The 15,747-nt window shown below is 46.2% G+C and overlaps 1 protein-coding gene across 1 annotated transcript in view; it reads right to left on the bottom strand.

The window, feature by feature from the left end:
- The window catches only part of Mipep (mitochondrial intermediate peptidase), a 124,526-nt gene that overhangs the window by 87,670 nt on the left and 21,109 nt on the right, over nucleotides 1-15,747 (bottom strand). The window contains exons 8-10 of the mRNA XM_048447960.3: nucleotides 13,984-14,032; nucleotides 12,082-12,142; nucleotides 6,700-6,752 (exon numbers count right to left, since the gene is read on the bottom strand). Of these exons, the coding sequence (XP_048303917.3) occupies nucleotides 6,700-6,752; nucleotides 12,082-12,142; nucleotides 13,984-14,032 (163 nt within the window). The remainder of the gene's footprint in view (nucleotides 1-6,699; nucleotides 6,753-12,081; nucleotides 12,143-13,983; nucleotides 14,033-15,747) is intronic.

Raw genomic sequence — 15,747 nt, 5'->3', positions numbered from 1 at the left:
CTGGAGAACAAAGGATTCTTCAGGCAAACAGAATTATGGACATTTTTTTCCTGTAGGTCTGCCACATAACAGCTCACCCTGAAAACATGAAAGTCTAGCTGGGAGATTTAAAGGACTCCACGAGACCACCAAGATTAGAGAGAACAGGCCTCCAACATAGACTCCTGCTGGGGAGAAGTTTGTCAGGACAGAAATGGGAGAGGACCACAAGCTCTCCAGGACCTGAGGGAGGAGCTTACAAGAGGGATATCACAGAAGGTACACAGGAAAAAATTAGCCAAAAGGAAGACACTGGTCATGCCTGAGTCAGAACCACTGGAGAAACTGGATCTGCAGTGGTCTGATGTCACCGCACCCCACGATGGTGCTCTCAATCTACAGGGCACCTCTTTTATTCCTTACCTGATCTCATGGTGAAGATGGGACAAGAATTACACCCAAGGAAACAAAGGCCCAAAGAAGCTGGCGACAACAGAAAGAAGAGCCCTGTCTTACAGTTCTACTGCTGTGACGCCACACCGTGACCAAGGCAACTTAGAGAAGAAAGCATTTAATTGTGGGCTTGCTCACAGTTTCAGAGGGTGAGTCCATGATCATAATGGTGGGAGCATGGCAGCAGGCAGACAGGCATGGAGTATGGGCAGTAGCAGAGAGTTTACATCTGATCTGCAGAGTGAGACGGGACCTGGAGTGGGCTTTGATATTTCAAAGGCCACCCCCACTGACACACCTCCTCCAACAAGGCCACACCTACTAATCCTTCCTAAACAATTTCACCAACTAGGGACAAATGGTTCAAATATATGAGATTATGGGGGCCATTCTCATTCAAACCACCACAAGCCCTAAGCTTGACATTGGAACATGGGATCCTTCTGGTTCTGTACTTTGGGCTTCTGGGGTCTTGACTTTCACATCAGGAAAATGGGAAACACTTCCCAGGCTCCAATGTAAGTAAAGGGGGGGGGGGACAGGACCAGCACATTACCACCATGATCACTGCCACATGAAAGAAAGCAATGGGAAACCCAGTGCTTCCCTCTCCTCCTCAGAGCTTTCCAACTCTAAAAAGAAATGCAACTTGGTCAAAAAACCTGCATCATAAACTGTATTACCTATTACTAATAGTAAACATTCATGTGCTGTGTCCCAGAAAGTGAGGCTGTGGCCCTAACGATAAGATGGGCAATGGGGCACAAGGCCAGTGGGAAAGAGTCCTGGCACAAACACGGTGGCTGCTGCTAATTCCACCCTTCAACCCAGAGAGGAATGATGGCGATCAGAGAGAGCCACCAAGAGCAGCCCAGAAGGAGGCTCCTGGTGAAGGAGCTCAAAGGCTGGAGCAGGAGAAGGGAAGCAAGGTGGGGTACAGTGCAAGAGGTGAGAACAGATGCCCTTGATCTTGCTCAGCTACCTCCTCCTCTCGCTCTGGGACTCATAAAAAAGGACAGTGAGCCAGAATGCAGCACCTTCAGAAAGCTTCATGTTATCCATAGTACTACAAGGATCTGAGAGGTCCTTTATACAGGCTAAGTGGTACCAAAAGAACACCATTCACAGAACTCGGTTCACACTGGTACTACAGTGTGATGTACTGACTATTGTATGTCACTGGTCTCCCTATCCTGAGGATACTAGGCCCATGGTCGGTCAGGCCAGGTTCTGGATATGACCACTCTGCCTGCCTTTATGGGGCATTACTGGTCAAAGCTTGCCTGTTAACACATACCTACAATGCCTCTATCCACAACTCCCTTAATTCCCATATATAATCCACGGAGAAATCTTCTCTACCACAGAGACTCATCAGGGGTACAACACACGACCCTGCACCCTTCCAGTATGCCAGAGCCATGGCCAATGCAAACAATAATATCTCGTCGTGCTGAGAGTCTGTTGTGACACACCAAGCACCACTGCAAATTCTAGCAAAGCCCCTCCCATCCCCCCCTCCACTCTCTCTCTCCCCCACCTTCATCCTGCCGGCCTTTCCCCCTCCCTAACACTGTCTCTCACCATATTACCCAGGTCTCCAGCACAGATGGAGCACAGGTATGCAGCACCATCCCAGCACCTTTGGTCTTCTAGCATTTTTGCAAAAAGTTCCCTTGGTGTGGCTCCAGAAACAAGACTGTCAAGAGCTCTCTGCTTCCTCTGCAGAAGACACAGTTAAATGGGGGCCCGCCAGAACAAAGTTCAGAAATGCTCCACTACCTAAAGCTGCCACTTTCTCTGGCTCACTACAGGTCTCTGATGCAAGACTGCTTGCTTTGCAGAAACTGCGCAAGGGGGTTCAATCTGCAGCAAACCAACACAGGACAAAAGCACAAATATAATTTCATCTTTATTAGGAATAACAGAATGTGAGGTTGGTGTGGCTCAGTTGGTACAGTTTACATCCAGCATGCCCAGGCACGTGGGTAGAAACCCAGCACCACAGCAAAGACAACATAACTTAGCACTGTATCAAAGCCCCTCAGGGACACTAGGGCTCAATGAGCACTGAGGAGACGTTCAACTGAAAAGTTCTTCATTATAATGTGAGTATTAAAAAAATGAATCAAGGAAAGGGAGGGGGAGAAGGAGGAGAGAAAGGGGTGAAAGGAAAGACAGAGCACTTGAGTCTTTCAAAAGGCTTGGCACTGAATTTACTGAGAGTGTGGTCCATGAACCTGGGCTGAAACCTCGGAGAAGCAAAGGCTTCTGCGTTGCTGCACTCACTCAGTGAAGAGCAAGCGTGACACCGCAGACTCTGAAGCACTCTTCAGAACCACCAAGGCGGTCCACCCGAGGATACCTGTGCTAGGAACATGCACACTTGAAAAGTACAGCTTACAACACAGCACTGCCCAGGGAACAATAGTTAACGTTATCATGTGTGTGGAATGGGGTGTTTGCACATCAGGAATGACAAAGCCCGATGACAGTTACAGCTGATGATGGCTTTGGAGCTCCGCACCAGGAGACCCCACAGCAACAGCTGCCATTTTCTCTGGTTAACTACAGAAGGATCAGTGGAGAAACTGTCATGTCAGGGCACCATGCTTCTCAGTTAACATGTAACCCTGAAAAAGAACAAGACCAGCCCTTCCCTCTGCTCTAAGGGGCCACCAGGGCCATCTAGCCCCATTCTGCCTTCAGAAGCCATCACTGGGGCCCAGCTTCTGCTAGCTGGGTGCAGTTTCCCTCCACAGTGCAAACATCACAGAAATGAGCACCCGACAAAGAAAGCTTAATTCTATCACCATCCTCGAGCAGCAGGAAGGAGAGCCAGCAGGGCTGACTGTAGGGACAAAGGGCATTGTCAGCAAAAGAGATGACACAAGTGGCAGAACCCAGCAGAGACAGCAAGGAGACCTCTGCTTGTGACTATCTGCTACCCTGCTTCTTTGCTTCAGAGGGCAGCGGGAAAGATGCTGAGTTACAGGCCAGCTCTGCCAGGGGCCAGAAAGCAAAGGAGCAGCAATAGGTGACAGCCAGAAGAAGGTAGCAAGCAGGAAGCAGTCCTCAAGAGCCTTGGGAGAAAATGATAAAAGGTGATGACCAGGGTGGCATTAGCACAGGAACTTTTCCAAGTCCCTGAGAACAGCCCAGTCCATCCTTAGACCATTACTGGGTGATGTAAACTCCTGCATAAGCTAAGAAACAAGGGATGGGTGGAGGTAGGGACACTAGAACGTGCAGGCTTGCCTGGATCCTGATTCAACAAACTAACAGGCAAAAGTAGATTTGGTACTGTTACCATGTTGATCCTGAATGCCACCAAAAGCCCACGTGTTGAAGGCTTAGACTCCTAGACCACAGTAGTGCTATCTGGAAATGGTGGAATCTGTATGAAGTGGGGCCCAATGGAAGGAAGCTAGTTCACCGGGGGAATGTCATTAAATAGAGCAATAGGACCCCACCCTCCTGACTCTATCTACCTCCCAACAGCTGTGAAGTGAGCAGCCCTTCCACTACGTGCCCCCCACTATGATGCACTGCCTGGCTACAGACCCCAAATCAAGGAGACCCATGGACCACACACTGGAGCCACCAAAACTGGAGCAAAACCCAACCTTTCCTCCTGAGAAGCCAACTGTCTTGTTAAAACAACAGAAAGCTGTTAATACACACACCATCAGGAAACACGATCGTGGACTAGGTAGAGACAACAGATTAGCATTAGGTAATGATGTTGAAGGTCCGTAAGACGTCCGTTCTTCAGAGATAGAAGCATGGGAGCATATAAACAGAATCTAAGACTGACCAGAATGAAGGAAGGACAACACAGCAACACAGAAATCAAGAGGGGGCAGAAGAAAAAACCCAGCACAGCTTGACACTCACTATATCCCAGAGGTGAATGTCAGGAAGCTACTTACATTATTCTTTTTATGTTTATTTTGAAACTTTTCATAATTTCATAAAAAAATTTTAAACTACCAAGGTCACTATATCTCCACCAACAAAGATAAGATTTCATACATTAAACAGAAGACCTTCTGTGACAGTTCACTGTTTTCTGTGTAATTTTATGTAAAACATACTTTTTTTATTATGTGACTGCTTGTGAGATTTTTGAGGCTTAGCATGGAGTAGATAACAGAAAACCACCCTTTCTGAGACATCCTGATGCAAAGCAGCGGCAGCGCACACCCAGGTCACAGAAGCTTGCTGCCAGCAGGAAAAGAGACAGGGCCTGCCAAGGCACGAAGAGCAAAACCCGAGTGCTGACAGGACAGATTAAACAACTCTAGGAAATGGCCAGAAAACGGCCCTGAGGGTCAGGGTAGGGATGGGGCCAACATTTCCTAAAGAACATCTTTTTACCATTGTTCTGATGCTTTACACCATTTAAATGCACTGCCTATTGAAAAATAAATTTCAATTTCAAATAAAACCATTTCAGATATTTTTCCTATCTCTTCAAACTTGAAAGACCTAATTTCTCAGAAGAACCTAACTGAAAAAGCAAACAGCAGCTGTTCCTTGCGATTAAGCCCCAGTCCTTCGTGGGCTCTTCTCTCCCACATCACCCCTAGGCAGTCCTCACACATGCTAACTCTCTGCCTACAGGTTGCTTGTCTTCTTCAGGCAGGTAAATGAGAACCCTGAAACACAAACACGTCTGAAGTTTTAACCTAAGGGAAATGAGCCCCTGTGGTTAGCTTCAAGAAATACTGACCACAAAGAAAGTCAGTTCTGCTCGCCACTCCATGTAAACCACACACCTAAGTGCACTGAAAGTGGGTGACTTCAACAAGGCTTTAGACCTCTTCATTTTGTCCCATCTCCTACCCGCAAATCCAAACCAGTGTCCTCTTCCTTTCTCGTCCATTACCGGCAACTCTGTGCCCACTTTCTTTGCCCACACTGTTGAGAGTCCAGCCTAAGCTCAGCCCTGTAAGTTATTAAAACAGCTGGCACAAGGATGGATGGACACCATCTTACGAATCCTCTGAAACACTCCCACATCATTTCCTGCTTCGTTTGCTGCATTAACAGTCGGACAAACAAGCCAGAGATCCTCGGCTCTCAGGCAGGTACCACTGCTCCCAATAGAACTGGGCTGGAAAGCTGGCCAAGCATGTATAACCAAACTCCTAACGGCCACACTGCATTGAACAAATCTGCCACACTGCCAGGCAGTGGTGGTGCACACCTTAAATCCCAGCACCTGGGAGGCAGAGGCAGATGGATGCAAGGTCATCCTGGTCTACAGAGTGAGTTCCAGTACAGCAGGGCTATACAGAGAAACCCTGTCTCAAAAAAAATAAAATAAAATAAAACAAATATGCCAGGTTAAAACAAGAGCCACTTAGGGTTGGCAAAATGGTTTAACAGGTCAAAACACTCATCATGAGTTCAACCACAAGGTGAGAAAAGACTCCTTCAAGTTGTCCTCTGAGCCCCACACATGTGACATGGCATATGCACGGACACACTCAAATAAATATAAATAAATATGTAAGTGGAAAACTCTCTGAATGCCATTCAAAATATTATGGCACTGTCTTCCCCAAATTCTCATTGTATGATTACAATTACAAATAAAATGATTTTATTTGGTGTTGACATGGGCTTGAAGAGCTAACAAAGAGTTCATGGTTCCTGAAAACTCAGTACGTGTGTTCCTCAGAGCTTTAAAGTAGGGAAGCAGGCCAGCAGGGTGGCCAGTGAGTGCAGGTGCCTGTTTCCAGGTCTGACGTCCTGAGTTCAAGCCCCAGGATCCACATAATGGAGAGAACTGACTCCTCCAAGTAAGCTGTCCTCTGACCACCACGTGTGCTGGCTGTATGCCCTTCCCATAGACACACATGCAAATAAATGAACAAATAATAAATAAATGTGCTTATTAATGGCGTTATAAAGAAGCAATTACATTTATGAGACAGTGTGCCCAGAGAATTAAGGACAGGCAAAACCACACAAGGATCAGATTAAGACACTGCAAGTGAGATGGAAGGCAGCTCCACCCTCAGAGAGGGCTGTGTTGGGGAAGGCAGCTCCGCCCTCAGAGAGGGCTGTGTTGGGGAAGGCAGTTCCGCCCTCAGAGAGGGCTGTGTTGGGGAAGGCAGCTCCACCCTCAGAGAGGGCTGCTCTCGGGGAAGGCAGCTGTGTGATGGGCACCTGAGCAGCTGAGTCACTAGTGCGCCAAGTGCTCAGTACATTAACTCCCATCTCCCTTCTCGCAGGGGTCTTTCTGGGGAAGCTTACCTCTCTGCACGAATCACACCGCTGTAGTAGGGGGGGTCCCAAGGCATTAGTTCCTGAAAGGGAATGGTTCACTGTCAGCAAAGCTATTTACTATCTCATTATTTTTATCAGAAACTTGCTCAGTTTATAAAAGATAAACCAGCTATTTTTAACATATATGAGAAAAAATATTTAAAAACAATGGCATGGCACAATTTGTTGTCTGTATTCAATACATAGAAGGGTACAAATAAGGCACAACCCAGAATCTGGGGCAAAGGTAAATGACATTCTAAAGTGTAATCAATAAAAGTCAACATTAATGGGTTAAACCAGCCAGAATCAAAGTTTTCTCAATGCATATCCCAGATAGTATAGATAGTAAAATGAGATAAGTGTGCTTTGTGAAACTAAACAAGAAGGATGGGGTATGGCCCCAAAATTAAAGCAGTAATTTAAAATGTAACTGAGGCAGAATCAACTCTAGTCTCAACAAAGAAACTGTCTTAAGGAGGTAGTAAAAGAACAGAGCATGGGGGCTCAGGCTTATAATCCCAGCCCTCAGAGGCCGGGGCAGGACTCCGAATTTGAAGGTCTTGAGCTAAAAAGTCAAATCCTATCTCAAAGAAAGAAGAAAGGAAGGAAGGAAGGAAGGAAGGAAGGAAGGAAGGAAGGAAGGAAGGAAGGAAGGAAGGAGAGAGAGAGAGAGAGAGAGAGAGAGAGAGAGAGACAGAAAGACAGGAAGGAAGGAAGGAAGGAAGGGAGGGAGGGAGGGAGGGAGGGAGGGAGGAAGGAAGGAAGGAAGTAATAGAGACAATAACAGTGCTGTGCTGTGGCAGCCAGTGCAGGATGCTGAAAACCACCAGGGGTCAAGTCACCAGACTGCACGCTGCAGGAGGGGGAGGATTCTGCCTGTATCCTTCTACATTGGTCCTGTCTCTGCACAGAGCCTGCTGCATGGCGGCCACTCACTGAGTCAACAGCACCTCCCACACAGGCGCAACACCTGGCTCTAAGTAAGGGTTCAGCATGCCAGCTGTCCTGTGGCTCTCCCCCTTCCAAGTTTCAGCTCAATACATCCCCTGAGGAAGTAGGTGCTCCTTCCCACATGGCACGATAGCACTTTGGGCACAGCATGTGAGGCAATGTAAAGTACAAATCCATGGTCTCTCTCCCAAGAGCCCCTGAAGGGTAGGGATGGTATTCCTAAACCTCCACCTCCCTGGGCTCAGTTCCCAGCTCCCAGCACCTCCAGCCGATGACCATGCACCATCTGTAGATGGCAGAGTGGGGCTCCTACCACAGACATAAGCAGACATCGGGCATACTAGAGGAGATGGGATAGGAAGGCAAAGAGACTTACGAGAGCACAGCATACTATCACAGGATGGGGATGGGGAGAACTTGGCAATAGTGCTTGCTATGAAAGAATGAGGAGCTGAATTCACTCCCCAGAACACACGTAAAGAGTGAGTGTGGTAGTACATGCTTGTGATCCCAGTGCGAAAGAGAAGTCAGGAAGATGCCTAAGGCTGAGGCTGGCCAGCCAGCTTGGCTGAACCACCGAGCAACCCTCTCTCAAAAAAACAAAAGAAATGACACATGAGGTTGACCACTGGCTTCCACACAAGTACACATGCACTCTTTCACATAGCTCACCCAAAGCCACGGCCCACGAGAAGGGTATTTTTTTAAACAAAGAAAAAATAAAAAAAACTCGAAAAATGCATTATATGCCTAAGGCACAACATCAGCTCTGAGAAGTTTCAGATCAAGGGGTGGGTTCAGGGCTGTTTTGGAGGAAGAAAAGCCCAAAGTAAGTCTGGAGACAGCAGCAGTTAATCAAGAGTGTCTGGAAGCTCCCTCCCATAGCATATCCAAGGGACGGGCACATAACGACCAACCTGCAAGAGTTGAAAAACAAAGAATGTGAAGCAGAAGTGAGCAAGGACAGCCATGTTGTCCTGGGGGTAGGGGAGAAGGACAGCCCTGAGCGAGGACAGCCATGCCACCACGGGGGTAGGGGAGAAAAACAGCCCTGAGCGAGGACAGCCATGCCATCCTGGGTACAGGAGAGAACAGCAGCCCTGAGTGAGGACAGCCATGACGCCCCGGATACAGGAAAGGACAGCCCTGAGGCAGGCTGAGGCGGGGCAGGCAGGCCAAACCCTGAGTGGCTGGGAAAACATGAGAAGGCATCAGAAGTGCAATGACAAGAGCAGTAGTTGGTGAAGGGTTCAAACAGAGTGACAAAACCAGACGTGTGCTGTGGGGGCTCTCCCCATGGCAATCTAGTCACTCACTGGTTCATTCACCCGGAGTTCAGGTAAGAGTATAGTACCTGCTCTGCCCACACTGGGCTGGGCACATTGCTAAGTATTCTAAATCCAGTACTGTGGTGGTTTCAAAGGAATGACCCCCAGAGTGGCACTATTAGAAGGTGTGGCCTTGTTGGAGTAGGTGTGGTCTTATTGGAGGAAGTGTGTCACTGTGGAGGCGGGCTTTGAGGTCTCATATATGCTCAGACCACAGTCAGTGGGACGGACCACTTCCTGTTCCTCAGTCAAGATGTAAGGACTTTCAGCTCCAGCACCATGTCTCCCTGCACACGGCCATGTCTCACCATGATGATAATGAACTAAACCTCTGAAAGGGAAACCACCCCAATCAAAGGTTTTTCCTTTATAAGAGTTGCCATGGTCATGGTGTCTCTTCACAGCAATAGAAACCCTAACTAAGACAGGTATACTTTTGAGGGGAGTAGAAAAACTGTAAAGAGCTAGTCAAGGTTGTGGGCATGGGCATGGGAAGGGGAGGGGAGGATAAGGCTCTGAGGTAAGCTGCAGGAACAACAGGAATGGGAACCGCCTCCAGGGCACAATGAAACTCAAGAACAGGCCTCAACCCAGGTGTAGATTGGTATGTGGGGCTGAGTTCTGTGCTGAGGCTTCAGGTCAGGATCCACACTTCCGGAGTAAGTGCAGCTCGCAACTAGAGCAGCAGGCTGAGCAGTGGTCCCACCGGCCAGAACGGAGCCTCCTGAGGAGATCAGGACTTCACCAGTATTTGCGCAGCTACCTCCATCCATCAGTCACACAAAAATGTTTGGAGGGAAGGTGCAAGGTACATCAGCCTTGACTGAATTAGCTTTCTTTAATAGATTTTTAACTCTTTGGATTCTGATCTGCTGTCTGATATCCTACGTGGCTGTGTCCACCACCGCATGGATGTAGATGAATGACATTAGCTGCCAGGTCAGACACAGCTACAGCAAGATCCCAGATTGGCTGCTACCCTCAGTCTATCCAGCCCAGCAATGGATCATCTCTTTCTTAGTGGGTAGGGCTGGGAAACTGTCATCGTTTTCAAATCTACAAGGCTCCTTTCATTATATTTCCCTGGCCTACAGCTCTGACAGGTACTATCAAATCAACTCACCAACACTAACACCTACCAAAGAATGGTGTAGACATCTGCAGAAAGCCTGTGGTTCCTTTGAGCCACATGGACAAGGAGCCTAATGTCTGCAACCCCATCACTTCAGAACATCCCAAGTGCCTGGGCAGCATTCTGGTCACAAAGACACTTGGCTCTGTACTATGAGATCATATGACCTTATGACTGAAAAAAACACATATAGGATATTAACTTTCCAACCCTGTGTTATAACTTAGCTCAAAGGCTCTTGGTCATCTGTCTCTTCCACAAAATACCACACTGATCCACAGATTGATGTCACTCTGATGACTGGTTCAAGTGAGCAGGAGGTAGCAGCAACTTTGGACTTGTTGGTAATGCATATGCACATCAGAGGATGGGAAATAAACCCAACAAAAAATGAAAGGCCTTCTACCTCAGTGAAATTCTCAGGAGCCCAGTGGTGTGGGGAATGCAGAGAGACATTCCTTCCAAGGTAAAGGATAATTACTGCACCCGGGCCCTCCCACCACCAAGAAAGAAAACAAAGCTTAGTGGGCCTGCTTAGATTCTAGAGACACACGTTCCTCTCCTGGGTAATGTCACCATAACTATGCTGACTTTGAGTGGGGCCTGGAGAAGGTCCGAGTCAACGCGCACCACCTGCTCTACCAGTTGGACCATATGATACAGCAAGCGCTGGAGGTATGAGGTTCAAATTGCCACCTGCTAAATCAAGCCTCCATTCAGCTTTATCAAAGGCTACCTTGAGATGGGAAGCTGACTTGATGTAGAACAGAAGGAAGTGCTTCACAAATACATTTCTGTTAATATATATTCATAAATGTACACACACACCAACTAATTGATAAAAATGCTGAGTTTCTAGGTAACCTCAAATTAGGATCAAATACTTCAACACCAAATTCACTAAGAAAGACCAACATTAAAAAGACTACAGAGACTTCCAGGAAATCCTAAGAAGTCCTAGAAACAACAATATGTGCCCAGTTATGTAATGGAGGCATGACAATGATGGGAGTAACCAAATCTTCCTGACTGGATCTGAGACTGTGCCGCAGGCGCGCACGTCTGGTACTGTAACCTAACTAATCAGAAGCCACGGCTGCAGAAGTCACAGGCCCTATGGCTGAACCTACTATGGTTACTAAGCAGAAAGAATATCAAACCGCATTCTACACATTATGTTTGTATGCATGGACTAGTACAGCCCTCGGCCTCTATTGGAAGCTTCTGCTTACAGCAGCTGATAATTACTGCAGAGACTCCTACGTGGTCAGCGTGCTGAGAGAAAGTGACTGGGCTGGCTGGAAAGAATGGAAGAGCTAGACTGTAAAGCAAGGGGTGCTGGGAACTCTGTCTTCATGACAGGACTCTTTGCTGCACCCATGAACTCACAGCAACAGTGGCTATTCCTGCACAAGACCTGCCCGGGGCTGGGCCCATATTCCCTCACATTGATGAAGATGACGTCATGGCTATTCCTGCACAAGACCTGCCCGGGGCTGGGCCCATATTCCCTCACATTGATGAAGATGACGTCATGTTGATGACTGATGAGGGGTCATAAGGCCCCACCTCTCCCGAAAGAGCTACAGGCAATTAATGAGTGCTGTGGGAGGAGAGCAGCCATATTCTCCTGGTACGCTGCCCTGGCTGAAGTAAATAAAGAACCTACCACCTGTGCTCATATAGGCACCCTAGTCAAGTGCAGTGGAACACATACACCAACGACGTGAGGGGGACTTGATGGGAAAGGAAGGGGTTTGGTGGGAAGGGATAAGAGACTATGGGGAGGGAAAGACGATCAAATTACTTATACATATATATAAAACTGCAAAGAACAAATTAAAAATTTGAAAATAAAACTTGAAATTAAAATAAAGGTTCTAGAATCAAGAGATAATGCTTTTAGTTGAAACTGTGTTTACATTACTTTAAAAAAAACCAACTTATTTAACTTACAGAATTTTGAGGATTTAGTTTCATTTTCATGCCTCTCATCATCTCAAAATCTTTTGCCGCTCTGCAAAACAAGTCTATTGTTACTTAAGAAAAAAATTAGTAATTGCAATAAAAATAACTCTATAACCTTTCCAACAGTCATAATAAAATTAGGTATGTCTTACCACAAAAGCAAACCATGTTAACCCAACTTTTACTCAAGTGTCATATGCAACTACATAGATCTAATGTCAACACAAATTCTACCTTACGCACGATATGGATATAAGCCTTGAAAGTACCAAAGCTTGGGAAGCAAAACCAAGTAAAGATTCATCAGCAGACTCTAAAACTCTCTAAATTAGCACCCAAAATGCAGGAAACTAACAAGTTCCTCTCTATAAAACATCCATATGGGTTATATGTACAACTGCTATTCACCACTTTTCCCTACAGAAAAACTCCACGCAGTAACAGGAAGTGTCTTTTGGAATCAACATGCATACACACACACAGACATATAAAACTACAAACTTATGAAGGTACATTTGCTGAAAATACAATCTATAGCTATATGTAAACGGAGACCCCTTCACGCAAAAGAGAGAAAACTAAGACACTTAATCGACGTTCCCTCGTCACTGGCAGTAAAAGATGTTAGAAGGGACAAAGCTGAGCCAAATTAAAAAGGGATTCAAAGGCACAAATTTAAAATCCTAGCAGATGGGCCTGAAGAAGTGGCTCTGGGGTCAAGAGCATGTACCATCCCTCCAGAGGATCTGGGTTCAGTTCCCAGCACCCAACAGCTACTCACATCAGATCTGAGACCCTCTGCTGGCCTCCACAGACACCAGGCACGCACATAGTGCACACACATACATGCAGATGAAACACTCAGCACATAAAATAAACCATTTTTAAAAATTCCAAACAGAAATCTGAGTACACACAATGTGTTCCTATGATCAAAAATGGCAAAAGAAGCTACACTGCATTGTGAGGTAGATAAGAGGCCACCTTTGCCTAGGTTCCCAAACTATGGCATACCTCTTCCTGAACCCCTTCTTCAAGTGCTGGAAGAGAGCCCACTGAGGACAGGGACTGGAGGTAAGGGACTGGAAGGAAGGACAGAGAGAACAGCAAGGTACAAATGGGACCACCACAGGGTGTGGGGCAGAAAGGGAAATGCAGCTTGGCATTAAAAACCCCAAAGCAGAGAATCTTTAAAAAAGAAATCTAAATCCAGGAAACCCACTGCATCCAAGCTCCCCTGAGACATCCAAGCCCCAAAGGACATGTGACACTATGAGCCTGTTATAATTAGGGATACAGTTTAAAACAAATGGTTCCAAGAACACTTTGGAAAGGTGGTTAAACAGATATAAATGAGGGGTTGTTAGAGAAAGTGGGTCAGCGAGGAGAACTAGCTAAGTTGTTGAGACTGGTGTCTTAGGGAAGCTGCTCTCAACATCTTCTCAAGAAGGGACAACCCCTTGCCAAAAGACCTGACTAACATTTAAGCTTACATTCTTAGTAAATTACTTATTAATTTTTAAAAGAAATCTAACTGCAGAAATTGGAGAGACACCTCAGAAGGTGTACCAGGGTGAGAAGCAGAGTTTGGATCCCCAGGACCCACATGCACGCCAAGCGGACATTTAAGAGGAGATACAGTGTCCCCAGAGCAAGCTGGTAGCTACCTGAATTGGCAAGCCTGGTTCAAGTGAGACAACTTGTCTCAGTGTATAAGAAAGAGAGTGAGAGAGGAGGGCACCTGTCATCAACTTCAAGTCTCCACATGCACATGTATGTACATGTACCTGCAAACATACTTGGTTGTGCACCCATACAAACATACGTGTACTCACACCACACTCACAAGCTGACTGCAAAACTAAAATAGTAAATACAATACCAACTAACCTTTCCGAGAGTTTGTCAGATAGTTTCTCAAGGAACTGCATGACAGTCTCTAAAGATGAAATCCAAAAGAAAATAACTTCAATTATGTGAAATCACATGGATATACATGTCAAAATTGTACTGTGAGGGTCATCACACATCTAGTTTCCCCAGAGAGATGATTTGGGTAGGCAGAGTAGCCTCCATATGCTTGGAATTATTTCTGACACTGATTATCTTCTATAAAAAACAAATTAAACTTATGGAGTACTTATCCAAAGCATCAGGTTACACCCAATGTTAAGAGCATGAATGGAAAGCAAAAGGAAAAAAAAATCCCCATTCAAATGTATAAAAATGTCACACACATATGAAATTATTACTAAATTCCAGGATGGCTAGATGCTGGCTTGGTCCTAAAAATCAGTGCATGCCAGTAATCTCAGCTCACGTGACACTGCGGCAGGAGTCGAGGTCAGCCCAGTCCAGCTTCAAAGGGAGGCCTTGTCTCAAAATTGCTCAACACCCCTAGCCACCAGGGAAATAAAATCTACACTGAAATTCCATCCCCACTCTAATCAGAATGGCTGTTATTAGAAAAACAAACACACACACACACAAAAACCCAACAGATTCTGGCAAGGATGGGCATGGAGGAGTCCCTGTTCACTGCCAGTGACAATGTAATGTACAGCTACTCTAGAAATCAGCAGTGGAGGGACCTCAGAACCTGAAAGGACCACCTTACTGCCCAACCAAAGAACTCTGTCAGTGTGCCACAGCAATGATCACCCACTCACTGCAGCCAAATCACAGGAACAGTCTAGAACTGCCAGGCTGTCCATCAGCAGATGAAACAATAGTGCGCCGTGTGTGTGTGTGTGTGTGTGTGTGTGTGTGTGTGTGTGTGTGGGAGGGGGCTCTACTCAGTCATAAATAAAGTATGTCATTTTCAGGAAACTGGATCAAACTAGAGATTGTTAATTTAAAATTTTAACTTGTTCCCTGAGAACTTCACACGTTTACAATGCATTCTGATCACAGCCAAGAGTAAGGGGACTCACAGTAGGGGAAAAGGATGAGAGAGAATAATGGGGAGCACAAGGGTCAAAGTTCATGATGTATTTAAACAAAAATGAGACCCTGAAACTCATCACCTTATACAATATTCACTAATAAAAATATAAATAATATCAGTACCATTTAGAAAAATGGTTTACCAAAATCTGAACTTTAAAAAGCATAGTTCCCTTGGTCACTTTTGCCCTTTACAGACAATGTAAAACCCTACTAGATACCAACCCCAAGCAGCATTACATAAGGCCTTGTAAGCAGACTCTGGTGCTAACTGCAGCTCTTCAGCCAGGGCAGCACCAGTGAGGCCCCCCGAGGACAAGAGTAAACCCGCCGTTCCCATGGAAAGTGTCCCATGTCCCATGGTGCCTTCTGCCCCCAAACGCCTTGCAAAGCTTTTATGTGTGCTTCAGTCAGCCACAAACATTGCTTTTATATTTTCCAGATGATATTCTCTATGGGTTTAATTTGTTGCCCTCTCTTGAAGCTATCTCCTTTCCGAGTGAAATGAAACGCTAAGCAGGGAATGGGGTTAGCCTAGACCACAGCCGCAGTTCCTTGCCCTGTCATCTTTAGAAGTCTCAGATTCGGTCTCGTGTGCCAAGCCAACTGCGTCAGAAACTGAAAGGAGACAAAAGTTTGCATCTGAACCTCTTCCCATCACCCAGCTACCACAGACAGCGGTTCCACGTCAATCTCTATGCATGTGTC

Source organism: Myodes glareolus, chromosome 12, assembly GCF_982192425.1.
Source record: "Myodes glareolus chromosome 12, mMyoGla1.1, whole genome shotgun sequence".
NCBI lineage: Eukaryota > Metazoa > Chordata > Mammalia > Rodentia > Cricetidae > Myodes > Myodes glareolus.
Note: the sequence above shows the minus strand (reverse complement) of the source record. Positions and strands in the feature narration are given on the sequence as shown.